Source organism: Spea bombifrons, chromosome 4 (genome assembly GCF_027358695.1).
Source record: "Spea bombifrons isolate aSpeBom1 chromosome 4, aSpeBom1.2.pri, whole genome shotgun sequence".
Taxonomy (NCBI): Eukaryota; Metazoa; Chordata; class Amphibia; order Anura; family Pelobatidae; genus Spea; species Spea bombifrons.
The window spans coordinates 108544060-108564875 of NC_071090.1; the positions used below are offsets into that span (position 1 = coordinate 108544060).

General features: G+C 45.0%; 3 protein-coding genes and 1 pseudogene across 3 annotated transcripts in view; 1 reads left to right on the forward strand and 3 right to left on the reverse strand.

The window, feature by feature from the left end:
• Positions 1–1193: 1193 nt before the first annotated feature.
• On the reverse strand, positions 1194–4626 carry LOC128491595 (zona pellucida sperm-binding protein 3-like; annotated as a pseudogene).
• Positions 4627–8774: 4148 nt separating this feature from the next.
• On the reverse strand, positions 8775–10187 carry LOC128491596 (olfactory receptor 11A1-like). Its single transcript, XM_053463912.1, has 2 exons — positions 10068–10187; positions 8775–9731 (listed from the first exon to the last, which is right to left on the reverse strand). The coding sequence occupies exons 1-2, from the start codon at positions 10185–10187 to the stop codon at positions 8775–8777; spliced, it is 1077 nt and encodes a 358-aa protein (XP_053319887.1).
• A 4047-nt stretch (positions 10188–14234) lies between these two features.
• Positions 14235–20816, reverse strand: part of TM4SF5 (transmembrane 4 L six family member 5) — a 94799-nt gene continuing 88217 nt past the window's right edge. Inside the window, exon 6 of the mRNA XM_053465084.1 lies at positions 14235–14245. The gene's annotated coding sequence lies outside the window, so the exon portion shown is untranslated. The remainder of the gene's footprint in view (positions 14246–20816) is intronic.
• LOC128491597 (zona pellucida sperm-binding protein 3-like) lies at positions 14675–18217 on the forward strand. The gene is made up of 8 exons (XM_053463914.1): positions 14675–15067; positions 16056–16174; positions 16259–16362; positions 16443–16620; positions 16693–16813; positions 16891–16982; positions 17316–17449; positions 18000–18217. Exons 1-8 carry the CDS (start codon positions 14675–14677, stop codon positions 18215–18217), a joined length of 1359 nt encoding a protein of 452 aa, XP_053319889.1.

Below are 20816 nucleotides of genomic sequence, written 5' to 3' on the forward strand. Positions count from 1 at the left end.
ACGAGGGGGAGGAGGGCATCTCCGGGTTGTGCTTCTTACAGATGCTACTTGCACTATGTATAGTTAATATCTGGTGGTATTATCCGGCTGGCAAGGATTTAGTTATTTATGTTAGGAATGTTTTAATAAAATGGCTGCGGCCTATTTATACCAACGCACGGTTTCGTTATTCAGGGGTTGAGGTGAAAAGGTGGGGTGGTTTTGTGTGTCGGGGTATTAGCTTCTAGGTCCCTGATGGTAACGCGGTCCTCACTCCCCTCATACAAGTGTTTTCCTAGCGGGTAGATTAGGGGTATTTTTTTTAATTTATTTTATTGCGTTTCACGTTAGAGGAAAACAAAATAATTGCAATTTCTAATATTGAGGGAAGTGGGATTCTAAGGCGTCTTACTGGTTTCAATGCTGGATGGGTGAAGGAATATTTGGAATAAAACACACCGGAACAGTCCTAGTGATATTTATTCATAGTAAACAAGATTCCCATCAGTTAGACCCCAAAAGAAAGCCCTGCTTGGTTAGCAGATGTTGTGCTTATCAGTTTGATAACTTGGCTGAAACTTTGATTTAGGATTTTCTGGTTAGAGCTCCAGCCCAGAGGGATGTTTTAATTTGCATCTATTCACTAAAGAAGTAGAGCGTGCACATAGGATAATCCTCAACTCCCCTCATCAGACGCGACTTCTATGACTTACCGGCACACAAAACCAGCAGATTCACTCATTAGCAGATATTTGCCCGGGCTGTTGGGTGTTTGCAGCTTTAAATGTTGTGAGTTAGAGATGAGGGCATGCAAGTTCAATAAACCATTCCTAATGAGTAGAGGATGAGGGTAAAAACATGCCTCTTTACTCATTTATATCTTCCTCCCCCTTCATAGTAGAAGTGTGACAATCAAAGCCATTTATTGGTTATATTATAGTAAGTCACTGTAACATTATCAGTCATTTAGAGAATGAATCGGCTCTCATGCCCCAGCATGCATTGTTTAAGCTTTTGCTGTAACAGAAGAAACGCCAGCAGGAATCTTTTGAGATTCCATTTCCTTACCCATTAAACCCAGGATCTCCTCCCATTACTCCGTCCTACACGGTAACTGCCGGCACATCCCTAAATCTATGCCACGCGTGTCATTTACCCAACCGAACGCAGGAAACAAGACCAGGAACCATTCAAATACAAAGTGCTTTCAATGTTTATTTCTGGTCTTCTGCTCGGCGCCTCATTATATATTTTACAACAACCACAGCAAAGAGAGAAAGAGCGACGAGACTCAGGGACCCGACAGCCACCAACACCCACAGCTCCACCTGCGCAGCCTCCCGAGTCACAGCCAGAACCTGGCCACGCTCTCCTCCGATCACCAGCAGGGGCCCCAGGGTGGCCAGGTCATGGTCTAGCTCTGTACGAGGTTCTGTGTGGAAAGGAGAGACATGGATAAGTTTAACGTGCAACATGGCCGGCTCATGGGTAGGTCAGTCCGATAACTGCCCATCACAGAACACAGCGTGACTAACCCAGGATTTATGTTGGGCCCTTCCTATGGCCAGGTGGGATCAGAGATTACAGAATCCCTGCTTGTCAGATTAAGGAGCCAAAGCCAAAACACCCATCAAGTTATTCTACCTGCTAGTCCACCATATTGTGGAGCCCATTTAGCATCGGCAATAGACACCGAGCATCAAAACAGAAGTCATATTGCAAGATCGCCTAACCAGACATCCATATTGAAGGAGCTGCCCGTGTTTGGCCAACCAGGGGAGCATTTTTGGTCAGTATCAAGCTACAGGATGAAATCCATGTACTCTGTTGTACTGAGTCCACTTTCCATTGCCGTTCCAATCACATCCAGAATGGAGGTTTCATGGAGTAGCTGATGGGGTTGTAGTACAGATTCTGCACTCACCAGATGCAGCCTCCCTTTCCAAAGATCTCCGGCCTCTGAACGGAGCTGGAGCGGTGCAGGTACGGGTCTCACAGCATCTGCAGATATCATTGGAGCCTTCAAGAGCCGACCAGCTGAGGAGACAACATGGGAGTCATTAACCAACCAAGACCGGCAGACTGAGCATCACTCAGATGCCATCTATAAGCGGTTTAATTGGCCAGTTTGACCCATAGAAGTTGTAAAAGTTACACTAGTATAGTACCAACTGGACAGTAGATCAAGAGCTGGGTTATCAAATTATGAGCCCCGATACTCAGGGTAATTAGATGTGGAGGTTACAAACATTCGTTTATGTCTACAGATGTAACAGTTGCCGCCATTGTCCATGTTTTATAGTCAGGACCTCTTTTTTCTTAAATGGCTTCCATATTCTAGGCCAAGCAGCATTACCGCACTCACCTGTTGGTGGATTTGCTGTAGGAACAGGCCTTGTTTAGTGGGTCTGGGACCTGGTTTACTGCAGCAGCTCTCAGGTTACAGGTGATGTAGATCTAGATCCGGAAGAAGGACATTAGAGACACCAAAAGGAGGTATAGACCCAGGAGACCAAACTGCCAGAGAGACTCACCACAGAGGCATCAGTCCCAGTAAACCTGAAAGCATCCACCATGAACTGCAGCGTGTCTGGACGGGGTCTCGGGGATCTGAAGGCAGAGGATGAATCCTCCTCTCTGCCATCCAACAAACACCTGCCAAGCAGAACCGGGTTACATGGATTTACCTGCAGCCATAGAAACACCTGGGCATGTAGTGTGACCTACCCATAGTAACCAATGATGTCATAACGAGGACCGGAGGAGCCGTCAGGGGATAACGTGGCCACACAGCTGTCCACGAAGATCCTCATAGGCACGTGGTTTCCAACAGCGACAGAAGCCTGAATGTGGAATACTTCACCCAGCTTGAAGACTGTAGAGGTTCTTGGGGCCGACCAGATGTCTGTAAAGAGAATTCAGATACCAGAGGGGTTAGTGGGGTCTCAGCTACACCCCCTAATCCAGACTAACCACCCCAATTACCATTCATCAGCTGCAAGGAGAAGGACAGACGTTCCTCTGCAGATACGGTGGAGCTGAAAGGCATCCATGTTGGCTTGATGGCGTTACTGCTGACATTCCCGTGTCTGCGGACACGATGTACATATGAAGACCCGCAATGCCCCAGTTTCCCCCTCTTGAAGACTTCAGAAAGCCACTTACCTGGGGTAGTAGCACTGGATGGGCACCACAGCAGAGTTGGTCCTGGTGATGGGAGAGTTCCCAGATGGAGTTGGGCTGTAGGTCAGGTTTGTGCTGTAGACCAGAAATTCAGGGGTCATCTGCAGACAACAAAAACACCAGACATATGAACACAGCCTCCTGAGGACATTTAATACGGCCAGATCGGCCATGACAGGTACTTGATATAAACCCAGAGTTTCTCAGACACCACTATGAGAGAGACCCGGCGCTTGGAGTAGGATCTCATCCGTCTACAACTCCCAGCACATTCAGCTATGAGGGAAAGCGAGTGGGTTGGATTGATGGAGGCGCGATATCGCTTCCCACCAAAAGCAAAACAAATTTACACCCCCAGCCCCTTGAGCAGCATTTAATATACGGCAGCAAACAGCCCTTAAAAACGAAATATTAAACAGAACAAGTTTATCCCATCCTAGAATATTTAACCATTTCTTTTGACATAGACATTAAAATGAGACCCAACGCTTGTCCTTTTTAAAAGCCGCTGCTTTAAGTCCCCCACTTTTTCAGTTTCGGGGATGGATGATATAAAATGGTCCGGGGGGGGAATGGACTTCAAATTCCTGTTCCAAAAACAAATTGAATTAGAAGTCTTGATATTGGGGTGTTATGCTCACCCTTCCACGGCTTGTGAAAGGTTAAGCATAAAAATAATAATCATTAACTGCCAATTAAATAAATTCTAGGGATAAACAGAACCCTTCAGATAAATGAGGGATAAAAGCAGCCGCTTAATGTTTTTATGGAAGAACCTGCTTGGCTCAAGTGCTTGATAATCTTAATATCTATTCTGGGCTTACTTTACATCACTGGATTTAGCTTCTCTATAGCAAGACATCTTCTAGGCTTCACACAATATTTCAGCCCCATCATTCTCACCAACCTACCCCATACCTGTAAAACACCGCCCCAGCCTCACCTGTAAGCCGCCACCGCCCCAGCCTCACCTGTAAGCCACCACAACCACCCCAGCCTCACCAATAAGCCGCCCCAGCCTCACCTGTAAGCCGCCACCGCCCCAGCCTCACCTGTAAGGTGTTGCCGCACTCCTGCAGCCCATACTGGAAGATCACCGTAGTCCCTGTGCTCCCGGAGCTGGGTTTACACAGTCTGGGTCCGAGGCTCAGATCAGAGGCTTTCACCAGCCTCCCATTTCTATACAGATCCCTGTTCACAGACACCTCCATCCTGTCCTCCATACACCGCACGCTGATAGGATGCTCTCCAGAGGTCGGCAGCTGCCTGGACTGACCAACCACCCCCCCCATACAGTTGAACAGACCCCCAACCAGTCCAAGGCTGAAGCAGCTGAGGTCTGGGCGTCCACCAATCCCACTGACGCCGGTTCCTGACCAGGACCTGCTGACTGGAGACGGCAAACACCGGCCCAAAGAGCAGGACCACCAGCACCAGACAACTCAGTCTAACCCACTGCCCCATTCTGACCACAAGACAATGAGGGCGAGCACAGAACAGGCCTGTATATACCCCTCCCAGCACCTGGGGCAGATAATCACATGCTTATTGCTCTCACCTGCAGATAACCTCACACAGGACCGATAACCCCCGACATTTAACCCCTTCCTTTCTTTTTCTTCAGCCTGGCTGGTGGTTTGCTGAGCGTTGTTGGAGTTGTAGTCCAGCATTAGCAGGACCCAAGATGCTATTTTGTCCACCAAGAGTTACTCTTCTCCACTCCCGCTTTGCCATTCTTCTTTTTTATTATTATTTATTCATTTATACAGCGCCATCATATTCTGCACTTAGTCTTTCCATTAAATTGTAATGTCAGCTATGGCTGAGTGTTTTGAGAGTGGTGGTTAAATCACCCTTACCCCGTAATAATATGTACTCAAATTATCAGCCTTTCTGCTTGGAAGTCATGGCTTTGGTACCAGAACCTAGCATTTGGTGGCAGAGGAACCCCGCTCCCCCCGTCTAGTCGCCCGTTTCTCCTGCTGTAAAGACTCAAACCTTAATCAGTCGTCGGTCTCGTCTTAGACGTCTATTCCATGAGTGTTTAAATCCCTTCACTGTATTACCCTCTACCGCTTCTGTTGGGAGGCAGCTCCACTTACCTACCACCCTCTCAGTAAAGTTAAGCTTTCATCACTTTAGAAGTGGCCCTCACCTCCATTATAGGACAGTTTTTCTTATGATGGCAGATCAGGGATCCGTTGGGATCGCTGGTTGCCAACCTCTGAAAGTAATGCCTCTGACCGGGTACTAGATGTTTCTACACTTGGTTCAATTAGGGAAGATGTCTGCCCGGTAGCCTGAGATTGGGGTAAAAATGTTAAGACTCGTTACCAAATCCTACTAGGTCATAAATTGTGTATAGAAACCGCAAGAAACGGTTTTATACATTAAATTGTGTAAATAAAATACGTTATTACTCCAAAAACAAAAATGTCCGTGTTTGGCCAATCAGAACGAAGAGAGATACGGTACGGTGACGCAAAATGCCCTCGTGGCCTAAAAACAAGATGGCCGCAGAATCCATGCATTTCATCTGCAAATGCTTTTAGTCGTGAAATATCTATATTCGGTACAGAGCTGCACGCGGTCCAGTCCTCAGGGGCCACAAACATGAATTCTGTGTATCCTGACACTTCTGCGCTCCAGCTGGGATATCCTAACACAGCGGCCCGTTTGCGGCCCTCAAGGACTAGTTTATTGTATATAAACATACATGGGATAGGAAAGCCCTGAAAGGAAGGAAGTCGGACAGAAGAGCAGCCTGATACCCGGGGCAGGAATGAGCATAGACCATGATGTCCCCTCGGGATGGCTAGGGTGATGGGAGTAAGCCATTATCTATGCACTCCGTCGCTCTTTGGGGGGGGACTAATGATGTAGGTGGGCGGGTCTGCTAACATTGGTGGGCGGGTCCGCTGATGTTGTGGGCGGAGATAACCCCAAATTCTTTAACATTGTATGGGGACGGGAAGAAAAATGGCGGGGAGTGGGGCGCATTAGCGGCCTTGTTCACTGTGCCGGTGGGAGGACACCAGTGGGTGCAACAAAACACTGTGGAAAGTGTTTAATGGATACATGTTCAATGGTTCATTTAACTCAGTGTTTAATAGGCATGAAAATCGGAGAAAAAATATCGCAGGTTTCAGTCTTTAGAGCAGGAGAAAGAGACAGACTAGATGGGGGGAACGGGGCTGATCCTCCGGCAGATTGTTGGATTCTGTATAGAGCTGCAACTAATGATTATTTTCATAATCGATTAGTTGGGCGAATATTTTTTCGATAAAATTATGTAATAAAATTAAATAAAATTATTTGTTTATTGGAAAGAATTTAATGAACAAACTGGGTGTTAAAAACAAACAGCAGAATTAATTAATTTATTTCCCAATCTGCCCCCCCAGTTATGCAAATCTGAGCCCAGGCTTGCCACTCTGCCTCCCTGATATGCCTTATACCGCTATATACCACTGTGCCCCTGAAATGCCTTATACCCCCAGATATGCCACATGCCCCCGCCCCCTGATATGCCACTCTGGGATATGCCGGGGCTTCTATGGTGGAGCACCGGAAGTTCACATCACGCCGGTGCTCCGTCATAGAAGCCCCAGGCAGCAGCGGAGGATGTCTGCTTCGCACAGGCATTCACCGGCAGCCAGAGAGGAGGATCCGGGTTCCCTGCAGCGCTGCGGAGGATCTGGATCTTAGTCTTATAGTCAGACTAATTTGAGGTCGGATTATAAAACGAGTATTTTTTAGAGCATTTGCTCTGAAAAACCCCCATCTTATATTCGATAAAATCAATTATTATGGATTTTATCGATTAGTTGTTGCAGCCCTAATTCTGTATTATATATTAATACATTTAGAGCGCTGTGACGGCCATAACGTTCCTGAATATTTACCACAAAGCTTAAATAACATAGAAAAAAAAGATGCCCAGTGAGCTTTAGTGAGACGGGGCTTCATAAACCCACGTGAAGGGGTGAAAGGAACCACAGACATTGGAACCTCAGAATTCCAACTTGGTCAGGAAAAAGTATGCGTTATAAGTCAAGGAAAAGCCCAGAACAGGAGATGATGACGACCTGAAGCTGAAGCTTGAAGGTCATTATAGTCGCATAGTTCAGCGGATTACAAATGGCAACATATCGATCGAATGACATGGCGGCCAGGACCAAGCACTGGGCCACGGTTGGAACTGCCAAGAGATAGAACCTTCCATTATGAGACGTATCATGTTCGGCAGAATGTTGGTGGTGAATAGCATTTCAGACAACGACATTTGGGTGAGAAAAAAATACACGGGGGAATGAAGACTTTGGTTGCGCTCCACCAAGCAGATAACCAGGCCATTCCCTGCCAACGACACGACGTAGACCAACAGAAACAAGAGAAAAAACAGAACCTTGAAGCTATGAAGGTTCCAGAATCCTAATAGCAGAAGTTCAGTGACTATCGTCCAAATTCTCCCACACATTCCCTAGAGACGCAAGAAAAAAACCCCAAAAAAGGAATTTTACTCTATTTTTGGCTATATTTACACACGAACCCAAAGGCTTTAAGATCTGGTTCTTCACTATTACTTTACTAATGTGTGGGATTCATCCCATGGACACGGGATGATTATCCCTCCCCGTTAAGTTATTGCTCCCCCGTTTAGTAGTTTTGTCCCCAAGTCCGTAAGATAAACTAGTTTATTGATAATTAAAATACCCAACAATCATTTATGCAAATTAAAACCCTTGCTAATTTCTGAAAATATTCTGTAACCTGTTTTTTTTTTTTCTTTTTCAATCGAGATTTAATATATGCTGAAATGGTTAAAATTTTGAATCATTTAAAAGAAATAAGACAACGTAATGTTTTTTTATATATTTTTTTTTTTTTGCGTGATTTCATTCTACACCAAAAATGACTTTAATGAATTCATTAAAGCCTCTTACCTCAAGGACCAGATACATTTCTCTCAACATAATCTACATACAAAAAAAATAACATATTTCTATCTTTCATTAATTACCCCAGGGGCTATTTCTTTAGATCCCAGAGGATAATAGGGATTATTTTTTTAATTATCAGTAGACATCTGATCAGCGCGTTATGTTTCTCCTACCGCCTAATTGCGAATATTAATAATGAATCATTTCTGTTGTATATGTAATAAATGTTCACATGAGGCCATAAGCTTCCTTAAGCGTAAATGTATGCGGGTGTGAGTGTACAGAATAGAAAAATTCTTCTGCAATCATACATTTACACATTTATCACGCTACTTATCACGTGTATGTAATTTTTTTTAGTGCTTAACTATATTGGTTGATGTATATGATTTGCCGCAAAAGGGAAACCCATGAATATTCATTTAATACAGAAGTAAAGAGGCATTCAAATAAATCAGCCAGCCTTTATAATACAGCTTTCAAAATATTTTCTATTCAAATCAAATTGGCCCTTAGAGCAACCCTACAGAAATGTTACACGTTCTGTCGTAAGCATGTTCTTGATTCTTGCTGTCAACAGCTAGACAAGCAAAAGTCCGCTGACAATGAACGGCCATAACGAATGAATTAAGATTACTCTTTTTGTGGTTAGTTTTAAGCTGCGTATGCTCAGAAGTCTTTCATTTGGACACATTTCCTCCAAACGTTTACAGATTTCTGGATAGCTCTCCTGATATCTCGATTTCTCAAGCTATAGATAATCGGGTTAAAGAACGGGGTCACAACCACGTACATCAAGCAAAGGCCCTTGCTCACATTGATGGAGTGTACTCTACGCGGAACCGCGTAATTTATCGCCAGCGTCCCGTAATACATGCACACCACGGTCAGATGGGAAGTACAGGTGGAGAAGGCTTTCCATCTCCCGGACACGGATGGGATTCTGAAGATGGTGAGGAGGATGAAGGTGTAGGTGACAACGATAAACAGAAATGGAGAGAGGACAAGCGGAGCGGACAACAGAGAGGTCACCAGCTCAACGGCCGCGGTATCCGAACATGAAATATCTGCGACGGGTGTTATGTCACAATAGAAATAGTCAATGATGTTGGAATCACAGAATTCTAACTCTGCTAAGAAAATATAAATGATGAAAACCAACGAGAAGCCCAGTAGCCAACACACAATAACAACGTGAAGCTGCAGCTTGAAGGTCATGATACTTATGTAATGGAATGGATTGCAGATGGCAACAAATCGATCGAATGACATGGCGCCCAATAGTAGACACTGCGCAACTGTTGGAACGCCCAGGAAATAGAACTGGATCATGCACCCCGCGACGGACATGCTGCATTCCCCCGACGATATGATGGCTAGCATGTTGGGCATTATGGTGGAGGTGAATAAAATGTCTGACAAGGACATCTGGCTGAGGAAAAAGTACATGGGAGAATGGAGACTTTTGTTGGACGCCACCAATAAAATGACCAGAAAATTTCCGGTTAGCGACGCGAGGCTGATCAACAGAAACAAAATTAATATTAGAATCCGGAAGTTCTGAATTTTCCCGAACCCCAATAGCAGAAATTCCGTGACGGCTGTCCGATTTCTCCGGTTCATCTCCTAGGAAAAAAAAAAGTAGAAAGAAAACTTAGTGACAGTGTCTAATCTATCGAATCTAGAGACCAGCAGAGCTGTGCTGGGGAGGACTAGGCATTCCTTTAAGGCTGGTGGGCACCAAATGATGTGAGGCTCAATACCTGTGGCCAAACGCTACGTGAAGGTCGGGCAGATGCAGCACCCGCTCTGCCACTAGAATGGCAGATCACGTAAGCATGGGGTGATGTTGGTCACCGACCATTTGCCCAATGTGCCGGATGACCAGTCCAAGCAGGTTCTCCAATCACTCGCCGTTAGATATTCGTTTTGCTTAAATATCTAAATGTCTCCGTGACCAACGACCGGTCGGAACCACAGCTTCCATGACAGACGATCGCAGCAGGACGATGGACCGGGAGTGCTGTAGGTGCTGCTTCTTGAAGCGATGGAGGAGAAAGTAGAGGTAGATGTGGTCTCCATGCCCTCTAACGGGTTCTTATACCCTTTTCCTATACTGGTCAGGGCGACGTGATTACCATTTATGCCAAGGAATTATCTATAGACTCTTCCATAGAGCCCTTCCAGCCTGCCGCGTGATTACAATACATGTTCCCGGCACTCGTGTGTCACGGACACCTAACATGAGCGTGTATTTACAATCATTTCTTACCTTATTCCGATCAGGGCCGATACCGATGAGCCGTGCAAGAAGTTACGACATCAGGAAGCCCTCTGGCCGTGAAAAAACTTTAGAACCCCAGAAAAAACCGGCCGATGGCTTTAATTCCACGCGATTGATGGATTGGCTTTGAAGGAAATGAAATGAACTCATCTGAAAAAATTACAAAAATGAAACGGTAGAGACCGGTGGTTTTTTTACCCATTTACATCACATTTTAAAAATACATTATAAATAAATAAATAATATTACAATATTACATATTATTTATTGGATTATTGAGCACCAACATATCGCGTAGCACTGTACATTTTGTCCCCAGGGTCATCGAGAGGTTAATTAACTTTTAAAAGCATTTTTTTTTTAATTATTCGTATTTCCCATAGTTGGGGGCATAATAATAAAAATAAATCCGCACCAGCTGATTAATCTCATTAAATAATGCGTTTTAAAATAAAAAGTATTTTATCTGAATAAATACATTCTGTAAAAGTTATCACATAAAATAATCAGGTTGGGTAAAAAAAAAATAAAAAATTGGTAAAAGATACATTTCTTGTCGGACGCATATAAAGAAGGCATAAAAAAAAAGCTCTTGAATTTTTATTTATTAAATTAAATTAAATGTATTAAATTATTGGTTACACGTGACGTTTTATCATTTTATTTCATTTCTGTTATATTTGGAAAGAAATATATTTATTTAAAAAAAAATACTGTAAAAGAGAAATGAATAAATAGATTTCAAATAAAAACATACTATTAACTATATATTGTATTCATATATATATCATTGTTTAAAATGTGCGGATTTCGATCTAATTCCCAAAATCTTTTTTTTTGTTCAAAACAAATTTTACTTCTATTTTTTATTTATTTTTTCCAATTACATTTTTGACGATCTAGGGTCTATGAAAGTGAACATTTTCCAAAATCAGTTTTAAGGCAGCAAAGGCCTGTATATTATTAGCAGCAGCGCTGGTGCAAACCCTGCAGCAGATCGATTCTTGCTGAGCTTAGTGGGTGGTAGATAAGTGGAACAGCCTCCCAGCAGAAGTGGTAGAGGGTAATACAGCGAGGGGGCTAAAGCACGCATGGGATAGACATATGGCTCCTACATCTAAGACGAGAATAAGTACTGATTAAGGTCCCAAAAATAAAATTGTCTTAGTCGTAGTTTTTTAACGGCATGCCTAATTGTCATGTGACACAAAGCAGGTTCTTAAAGCAACAACAAAAAAAAAGCAACTTTTTAGTTTTTATGTGATTAAACCTTAGGTGGGAAGAATAAAATGACAGACCGGCCGAGGTTTAACGACTAAACAGCGCTGCGGAATATGAAGGCGCTATATAAATCAATCAATAATAAACATTAGCACGCTAGATGTGCAGTTAATGGTTTGTCTAAGTGGGACAGCAGCTTTAAAGACACCCACGGCATTTCGTACTAAATCTTTAAGAATTTGAGTTTTATCTCCCACCCCATTCAGTGTCCCTTTAACCGTCTCCTCGGATGGTCTTCTCTCTCCTCGGATGGTCTTCTCTCTCCTCCGATGGTCTTCTCTCTCCCTGTATGGTCTTCTCTCTCCTCGGATGGTCTTCTCTCTCCTCGGATGGTCTTCTCTCTCCTCGGATGGTCTTCTCTCTCCTCGGATGGTCTTCTCTCTCCTCGGATGGTCTTCTCTCTCCTCGGATGGTCTTCTCTCTCCTCGGATGGTCTTCTCTCTCCTCGGATGGTCTTCTCTCTCCTCGTATGGTCTTCTCTCTCCTCGGATGGTCTTCTCTCTCCTCGGATGGTCTTCTCTCTCCTCGGATGGTCTTCTCTCTCCTCCGATGGTCTTCTCTCTCCCTGTATGGTCTTCTCTCTCCTCGGATGGTCTTCTCTCTCCTCGGATGGTCTTCTCTCTCCTCGGATGGTCTTCTCTCTCCTCGGATGGTCTTCTCTCTCCTCGTATGGTCTTCTCTCTCCTCGGATGGTCTTCTCTCTCCTCGGATGGTCTTCTGTCACCACTTGATTGTAAGCTCATCAGACGAGATCCCCTCATTCTCCCTGCTTGTGTCTCTTGCATGTATTTTTGGGGTTTATTAGTTTAATGGTGTATTTATATTTTTGAAATAATGAATAAAAATGACTAATTCTAGGCAGGTGGCGATGAGGTTTTATGAATGAGCTCTTACCTCACGGAACGGGTGCATTTTCTCCAATATCGGCTCCGCTCAGAAAGGAGGCTTTTATGTTGCACAGCTAACACCCTCCGGGACTCGACTCAGCCCCCTAGATAATAAGTTAAGATTTCCAATTATCAGAGGACGCGTTAGAAGGTACGTCGGTGCTTAATTTAGAACCCTAGAATTTACCGGCAGATCGGCCCCGCTCCCCCCGTCTAGTCGCCCGTTTCTCCTGCTGTAAAGACTCCAACCTTAATCAGTCCTCGGTCTCGTCTTAGATTAAGGAGCGTACCTGGGAACTTTCCGGCCTCGGCTACCCGGAGCCCTCACTTGAGGGATGTGGGTAGGATGTCCCGCTGGACGTCGATGGGAGGTCACCACCAAGGTTGGTGGGCCAGTGGGTGGTCTCGCAACATCAGTTGGCAGTCCCAGGACGTTGCAGGACACACAACATTTTTGGAGGGGGGAATGGGTCGTGCCGCAACGCCGCTCCCGCGACCCGGAGATCCCCTGCAGTGACCCGGAGGCCGGGAGAAGCGGTCTATCCCGCGCATGTTTAAATGCTCTACTGACCAGTAATCTTCTACTGGTTTGGATTCAGAGTCTTCTTACCGTCAATGATTTGCTGGTGCATCTGAAGCACTGGAGGTCCAAGAGAAAGAGGACCATACCAATGTCTTCTTAATGGGGGTCGGCAAACATTTTCCAAAGTCAAAGAGGGAAGTCCACTGCTCTCCTGTTTATGATAATTGGCTGAATACATACAAATACATGAAACACCTTATAATATCTTCAAAGGGTTCCTGTTTAGTTTGGTCGGCCCCTCTTTTAGACCCCTGTACCCCTCTCTCCTCCTCCCCTGTACCCCCTCTCCTCCCCTGATGCCCCTCTTTCGTAGGAGCTCCGAATGTTGGCTGGGTATGAGGGTATCGCAGGGTTCTACAGCAGGAAGTGGCTTTATAAATGAAACGGGGTAAATAAAACCCATTCTTCTTCTAAATGCCCCGCTCAGTTACACAAATAGGTGTCAATGTGTCAAATTCGCAACCCCACAGGTTTTGCGCATGCACAATATATCCAAGTAATGACAAAGCTGATTCTAACGTGATTATTTTGTATGCAGGCTCATGTGGTCACCTTAATGTCCCTGCTCAGGAAATGCCTAGCTGAGGTGTGCAGGGAAATGTCTTCCCCCATGCTGTCACATGATACACTGAATCCGGTGTCTGCGTTTATTCAGATATATAATGGGGGGGTCCTTTAACTAGATGACCCCTTTAACTATGGAACCAAATGTATATTAAAGGAACCCTCCAGCCATCGTATACCCATTAATGCACACAATAGCTGAATGGTGCCTACAAGACCCTCCATGTGCATGCACAGAAAGGGTAGTACATACATGGATTAGACTCCTAGCAGAAGCAGTACATTCAAACACAGAAAAGGAGGAGTTCAAGACGGTCTGAATAAGCTATAATTTAATAAGTAAAAAGTGGATGAGCTGGGATATTTTCTGCTGCCCCTGCGCATGTTTCCCGCCATCCTTTCCATTTAAAGTCCATACTGTATGTCAGCACGGTTTCATAAGGACCCTCCTAGGAACCATATGGCTGCCGCCATCCGTCAGTAACTATAATAGAATAGGCTATTAAAGGGTTGATATTTGGGGAGTCTTAGGGTCAGGTCATATCCCAGGTACGGTCCACCAGAGTTCATGTAAGGAGATCATGAAAGCCTGCAGCAGGTGTGAAACCTCAGGCCTGAGAAAGCTTTGTTTACAAAGCAGGGCTGTCCAGCTCGGCCCTAATTAACATGAAATTAACCCTTTGTGAATCAGCGCAATGTGTTTCGCTCTGGTGTCGCCGGACCCTCTTTCGTTGATCCGCCATCCCCATGATACCCTGATCTCTGTATAGCAGCCCCTTTTGTTTTAGGACGCCGGCTGTATTTCTACTTAGTTACACCGGCAAACTATAACCTCTGCAAATCCAGAGCGTGGGTTAAACGGCCGGACAATTACCCTGGAGCATAAGAGGCAGGTGATTGTCTGCCCAAGGTGTTGGGAGGGGTATATACAGGCCTGTTCTGTGCTCTCCCTCGTTGTCTTGTGGGCAGAATGGGGCAGTGTGTTAGACTGAGTTGCCCGGTTCTGGTGGTCCTGCTCTTTGGGCCGGTGTTTGCCGTTTCCAGTCAGCAGGTCCTGGCCAGGGACTGGTGGAGCAACAGGCCTCAGCCTAATCCTTGGTCTGGTTGGGGGTCTGTTAGACAGTATGGCGGGGTGGTCGGTCAGCCCCGGCAGCTGCAGGCCTCTGGAGAGCATCCTATCAGCGTGCGGTGTATGGAGGACAGGATGGAGGTGTCTGTGAACAGGGATCTGTATAGAAATGGGAGGCTGGTGAAAGCCTCTGATCTGAGCCTCGGACCCAGACTGTGTAAACCCAGCTCCGGGAGCACAGGGACTACGGTGATCTTCCAGTATGGGCTGCAGGAGTGCGGCAACACCTTACAGGTGAGACTGGGGCGGTGGCGGCTTACAGGTGAGGCTGGGGTGGGAGAGGAGGCCTTTGGGGTCTGGGTGACTTAGGTGGAGGAAGTCTATACAGAGGGTGTGATATGGTGTGAGGAGGCTGCTGATGGGATATAAATATTAAAGCTGTGTTTAATGGTTCCTCCGGTTTCTGAACAGTCACTGGTATTTGTTGTTTCCTCTTGTATTTAAAGATCATACAACTTCACCCGTGATTCTCTTTGGCTGCATAGCTCGCTATAACCCCCAGTGTCTTCCTTGGATTTGTGGAGAATCTGTGGCCAGTGGTTCATTTCCTAGCCTCACCAATTCATCTGCTGCATGCACGTTGAGCTCCTAGATGCCTCCACGCACCCATCTGCTCGGTGTTGTCCTGGTCAACAATGCTATGGAGGCACAAAATGGCTCTTCATTGCGTTCCTAAATCCCTTTAGGCAAACGCTCTGTTGGGGCCCCTGTTGTAATCAAGTTGGGTTTCTGATAAGTGACTGATCTGACTTCTTAGTGTTCTGGTGGTCTGTGCTGGGGCTGGAGCTTCACTAACTGCTTGTGTCCTGTTCTACTAGTGTAATGTAGCATTTAAGTCTGCCAAGGGGAACTCATAAATGCCTTCTTATGGACCCAGGTTGACTGCGTTGCTCGCATGCTTGTGCAATCATGATGCCCAGATATGGTTTGCCAATGAGATGTTGTACTACGTTTCTGAAATTGTCTTGTGTCTCTAGCATGATTGTCTTAGCAGTAACTGTACATGTATACATATTTAAAAATACATATACACTTTTGGTATAGGCTTTCCCCATTTCATGGAGTAATGACTCCCCTTCTTGTGCTTGACTTCTGTCTTATGTTCTGAACGGGGTGCCCTAAAGCTTAAGTTGTGTTATTTGAGAGTTGTGTATAAAGAGTTCTTGTACAACGGGAGCAGTCTGAAACAGTCTTATAAATAACCTGTCTCTAATCCCCACAGATGACCCCTGAATTCTTGATCTACAGCACAAACCTGACCTACAGCCCAACATCATCTGGGAACTCTCCCATCACCAGGACCAACTCTGCTGTGGTTCCCATCCAATGCTACTACTCCAGGTAAATGGGTTTTTAAGATCTTATCTGAAGCCTGCAAGAGGGAAAATCAAACACTGCTTGTCTACATATCTGTCACCTCTGCAGACATAGCAACGTGAGCAGCAACGCCATCAAGCCAACGTGGAAGCCCTTCAGTGCCACCATATCTGCAGAGGAACGTCTGTCCTTCTCCTTGCAGCTGATGAATGGTAATTTGGGTGGTTAGTCTGGGTTAGGGGGTGTAGCTGAGACCCCACTAACCCCTCTGCTCTCTGTGTTCTCTTTACAGACAACTGGTCGGCCCCAAGAACCTCTACAGTCTTCAAGCTGGGTGAAGTATTCCACATTCAGGCTTCTGTCGCTGTTGGAAACCACGTGCCTATGAGGATCTTCGTGGACAGCTGTGTGGCCACGTTATCCCCTGATGGCTCCTCCGGTCCCCGTTATGACATCATTGGTTACTATGGGTAGGTCACACTACATGCCCAGGTGTCTATATGGCTTCAGGTAAATCCATGTAACCCAGTTGCGCTTGGCAGGTGTTTGTTGGATGGCGAACAGGAGGACTCGTCCTCTGCCTTCAGATCCCCGAGACCCCGTCCAGACACGCTGCAGTTCATGGTGGATGCTTTCCGGTTTACTGGGACTGATGCCTCTGTGGTGAGTATCTCTGGCAGTTTGGTCTCCTGGGTCTATACCTCCTTTAGGTGTCTCTAATATCCTTCTTCTGGATCTAGATCTACATCACCTGTAACCTGAGAGCTGCTGCAGAAAACCAGGCCCCGGACCCACTAAACAAGGCCTGTTCCTACAGCAAATCCACCAACAGGTGAGTGTGGTAATGATGCTTGTTCTATTGCATGAAGTGCTGTTTGGTTTGGCTCAATGGGGGGGGGTAATTTAAAATAGAAGGTTCTAAAGGAAAGTGGTGGTTATGAAAGAACATGAACAACTGGGATGAGGCTAAGTCTGATAAGCTTCTGATAAGTGTCCCATGTCATGTTCACAACTAGTATGTATGACTCCAATCACCATGATTGGTCAAGTAGGGCACCTGGGCTTCACTGGTGACATGCCAATCTTCCATTGACTTTTTGCTTGTCCATTATCTGTTCAGAACTTTAAGGAAGGTGTATTAATGACTCCCGTGTTGTCTCCTCAGCTGGTCGGCTCTTGAAGGCTCCAATGATATCTGCGGATGCTGTATTACCCGTACCTGTACCCCTGGTGCGCCACCTGGGGGATTACGATCTCAATTAAGACACGGGAGACCTTGGAAAAGGGAGGCTGCATCTGGTGAGTGCAGATTCTGTACTACAACCCCATCAGCTACTCCATGTAACTCGTATCCTCTCTGTATGTGAGGGGATTTGTCATGAGTGCATCCTGGATAATGGTGTCCACTGAATTCTTCCTAAGCCTTTATATAATGTAGATATCCTGCTCAGACACCAACATGGTTGGGGATTATCTGTCCTATCTTGCCCAGCCACCTGTATTTAAGGCTGGCTGCATAGATGCAGCAGATGGCTGGACTCCGGGTCAGGGACCTCTGTGTTCTCTTTAACCCAATACCAATACTATTCACGGGACCCATAATAAATGATTGTGGATCGGACTTGATGGGTGTTTGGCTTATTAAATTTTGGATACTTAACGTTGAGTAAGAATCCAGCTGGTCCCTTTATGTAAAAGCTTTTGAGGGCCGCGCAGAAGTCTTGTCTTAATGGTTGGTGGTTCTTATGTTGCAGCAATCTGTGGGCTGCTGCTCAAGCTTCCCATCTGTCTTGTTGCAGATCAATGCTGCCCATTCAGGAACTTATCCATGTCTCTCCTTTCCACACAGAACCTCGTACGGAGCTAGACCATGACCTGGCCACCCTGGGGCCCCTGCTGGTGATCGGAGGAGAGCGTGGCCAGGTTCCGGCTGTGACTCGGGAGGCTGCGCAGGTGGAGCTGTGGGTGTTGGTGGCTGTCGGGTCCCTGAGTCTCGTCGCTCTTTCTCTCTTTGCTGTGGTTGTTGTAAAATACGTAATGAGGCGCCGAGCAGCAGAACAAAAATAAACATTGAAAGCGCTTTGTATCTGAATGGTTCCTGGTCTTGTTTCCTGCGTTCTGTGTGTGAGTGACACGCGTGGTATGGATTTAGGGATGTGCCGGCAGTTACCGCGTACGACGGAGTAATGGGAGGAGATCCTGGGTTTAATGGGTAAGGAAACGGCAAGCTCTGTTACAGCTGGCTTTATTACAAGGTGTGCGTGTTAACCAGGGATCCTGTGCATTTACTAATGTGCAAGTTACCTGCGGCATTAAATGACTCTGGTAGATCAGTGAATGTGTTGGCATGCACAGGTGTGACCCAAGTCAGTTAACCCTTAACTAGACTGACCACTTGCCTTATTACTGAATTGATCAGTGAAATGACTTCAGATATGGTTCTGGTAGGGCTCTGCAGTGGGAAGATATCCTTGGTCATAACAGATCATATAATGGTTCACTCAAATCTAGCGATGTGTTTTTTCTTGGTAAACCGGCGTTCCCATGTGCTTCATGCCGCAGGAGCTTACCTGGGGTGCATCCTGTATGTGACACCCACCATATTAAAACTGCATTACTGATATTACATTATATACTGAGGCAGACATTGATGGTGGTACAGCATAACTGCTGCTATTGTGTGTAGAGAGACCAGGGTCACCACATCAGCCATGTTTTCCAGGACACGCAGTTTTAACATATTCTGACAAAGTGCTACCCTGCAGTCTGGATGATGCGTAACAGACTTCTCCTTCCGCAAGGCTATACATCCATGCAATGTTTCATGTAATTTTTCTTAGTTGGCGTGCACAGAATATTTTGTACGCACAATATCTGCGCCGCATAAAGTTTCAATTTTTTTTTCTTTTTTTGGGAAAAACTGCGCGCGCAATTTTTGGACGTGTGCGCTCTCTAAAAAAAAAAAAAAAAAAAAAAAAAAAAAAAACTGTGCGTGCATCCATGTCATGCTTACCTTACTCTAATTTTTTGCTATTCTTAAGTAATGTGCGTTATTTCTAGTGCTTATATATAAAGCTATTTGACTGTTTCATGGCCCCTCCCTCTGCTGGTCACATGTGCTCAGTCTCCATCTTAGCATTGCTTTGCTACGGTTGACCGAGCTTCTAGTAGCCATCCAAAGAATATTCTTTGACCGAACGAAGCCATTTCAGGACATCCGAATCTTTTTATTCTAAAGGACTTCATAAAGGATCCACTTCCTCCGCTGTGGGGATGTTTGAGTTCAACTAATTTAAGTCTACTAAATTATAAGTTGGCTCACCTTCCTTCATGCGTCAGAGGGCCGCCATCTTGCTACACAGTAGATGAATACATACTGCGAAGGCTTATACGGTTCAGTTCAATTGTCTCAAACACTACTCCGTCTAGAGATCATTCTACTCCCTCCTGTCCTGACGGCTCAGTATTCTGGCTCGTGTGTTTCTGCACTGGTGTATCCCGATCGCTTAAAGAATTATACCATCAGAGAACATTACATTCTGTGAAGGGTTAAAAGCACAGCAATCGTATATCACGCAATGGCTGATCTGGAATATTTCATCGAAAGAAACTACAGACACAGAGAGACCCATCCTGCACAATTACCGGGTCTAAACGCCCCAAACCCATGGATAAAGCGTAGTTATTACAGTGAGATGAATCACTGAAAGCATTAACTGGACTGTGGGACGAAGTTAAAGAAAGTATGTTTTTGCGATGAAACTCCTAACAAGGGACGTACGCCATATTTTACCCGTTTTGGCGCTATCTGGGAGTATATTTTTTAAACATAGGGATTATGGGTGGAATATTACGGTTACACATGCCTAGTAATGTATTTCCCTTGTTTCTGATAAGAAAAAGGGTATGATTAAATTTTTTCCATAGGGATTATGGATGGAATGATATGATTGCACGTGCCGTGTAACATATCTGATCTTGTCGAATACGGTACTAAGCATGCGTAACCATAATATTCTGCCCATAATCCCCATATATAAAAATTATTTATAGCCATATTCTTATCAGAAACAGGTCAAATGTGTGTAACACAATATGTAACTAATATTCCACCCGAAATCCCCAAAAATATATTCCCAGAAAAGAACACTTTGCTTTACCATGAGTGTGAAAACTGTACTGACACCTAGTGATAGCGCTGAGTATTGCAGCCAGTCATCCCATCATGCTGCTTAGTACGTCCCTGTTTCTTTAACCCTTTCATGCAGCACAGCTGCTAGCCGCCATTTTCCATATCAGCGCACCACATGGCAAATACATTCATCACTATAACTCAACACGAGGCTTAACATATTAATCCAAAGATACACTTATATTTCATATATATCATATTTGTGCATCTTAGTTTGAGCCTATATTTTTAATAACATTTGAGCTTATTTTTGAGCTTTGAGAACTTGTACACCTTGCCTTGCTCAATACTTGCTTTTAAATTATCATACACCATTGATGAGCCATTATGAATCTCTTACCTATACAATAACGAGAAGCAGGAGCAGTTTGTGTTCTGTGTCATTCCAGCGGTTTGGCTTTTTTTTTTTTTTTTATTGCCACTTTTGGCCAGAATGTCATTTACCCCCTCATAGACTTACACAGAGAAATCAAA

Coding starts and splice junctions, on each gene's coding strand:
- LOC128491597 (XM_053463914.1), top strand. CDS start 14,675: ATGGGGCAGTGTGTTAGACTGAGTTGCCCGGTTCTGGTGGTCCTGCTC. Junction 16,621..16,692: donor GACATCATTGGTTACTATGG/GTAGGTCACACT, acceptor TGCGCTTGGCAG/GTGTTTGTTGGATGGCGAAC. Junction 16,983..17,315: donor TACAGCAAATCCACCAACAG/GTGAGTGTGGTA, acceptor TTGTCTCCTCAG/CTGGTCGGCTCTTGAAGGCT.
- LOC128491596 (XM_053463912.1), bottom strand. CDS start 10,187: ATGGAGACCACATCTACCTCTACTTTCTCCTCCATCGCTTCAAGAAGC. Junction 9,732..10,067: donor AGCTGTGGTTCCGACCGGTC/GTTGGTCACGGA, acceptor TTTTTTTCCTAG/GAGATGAACCGGAGAAATCG.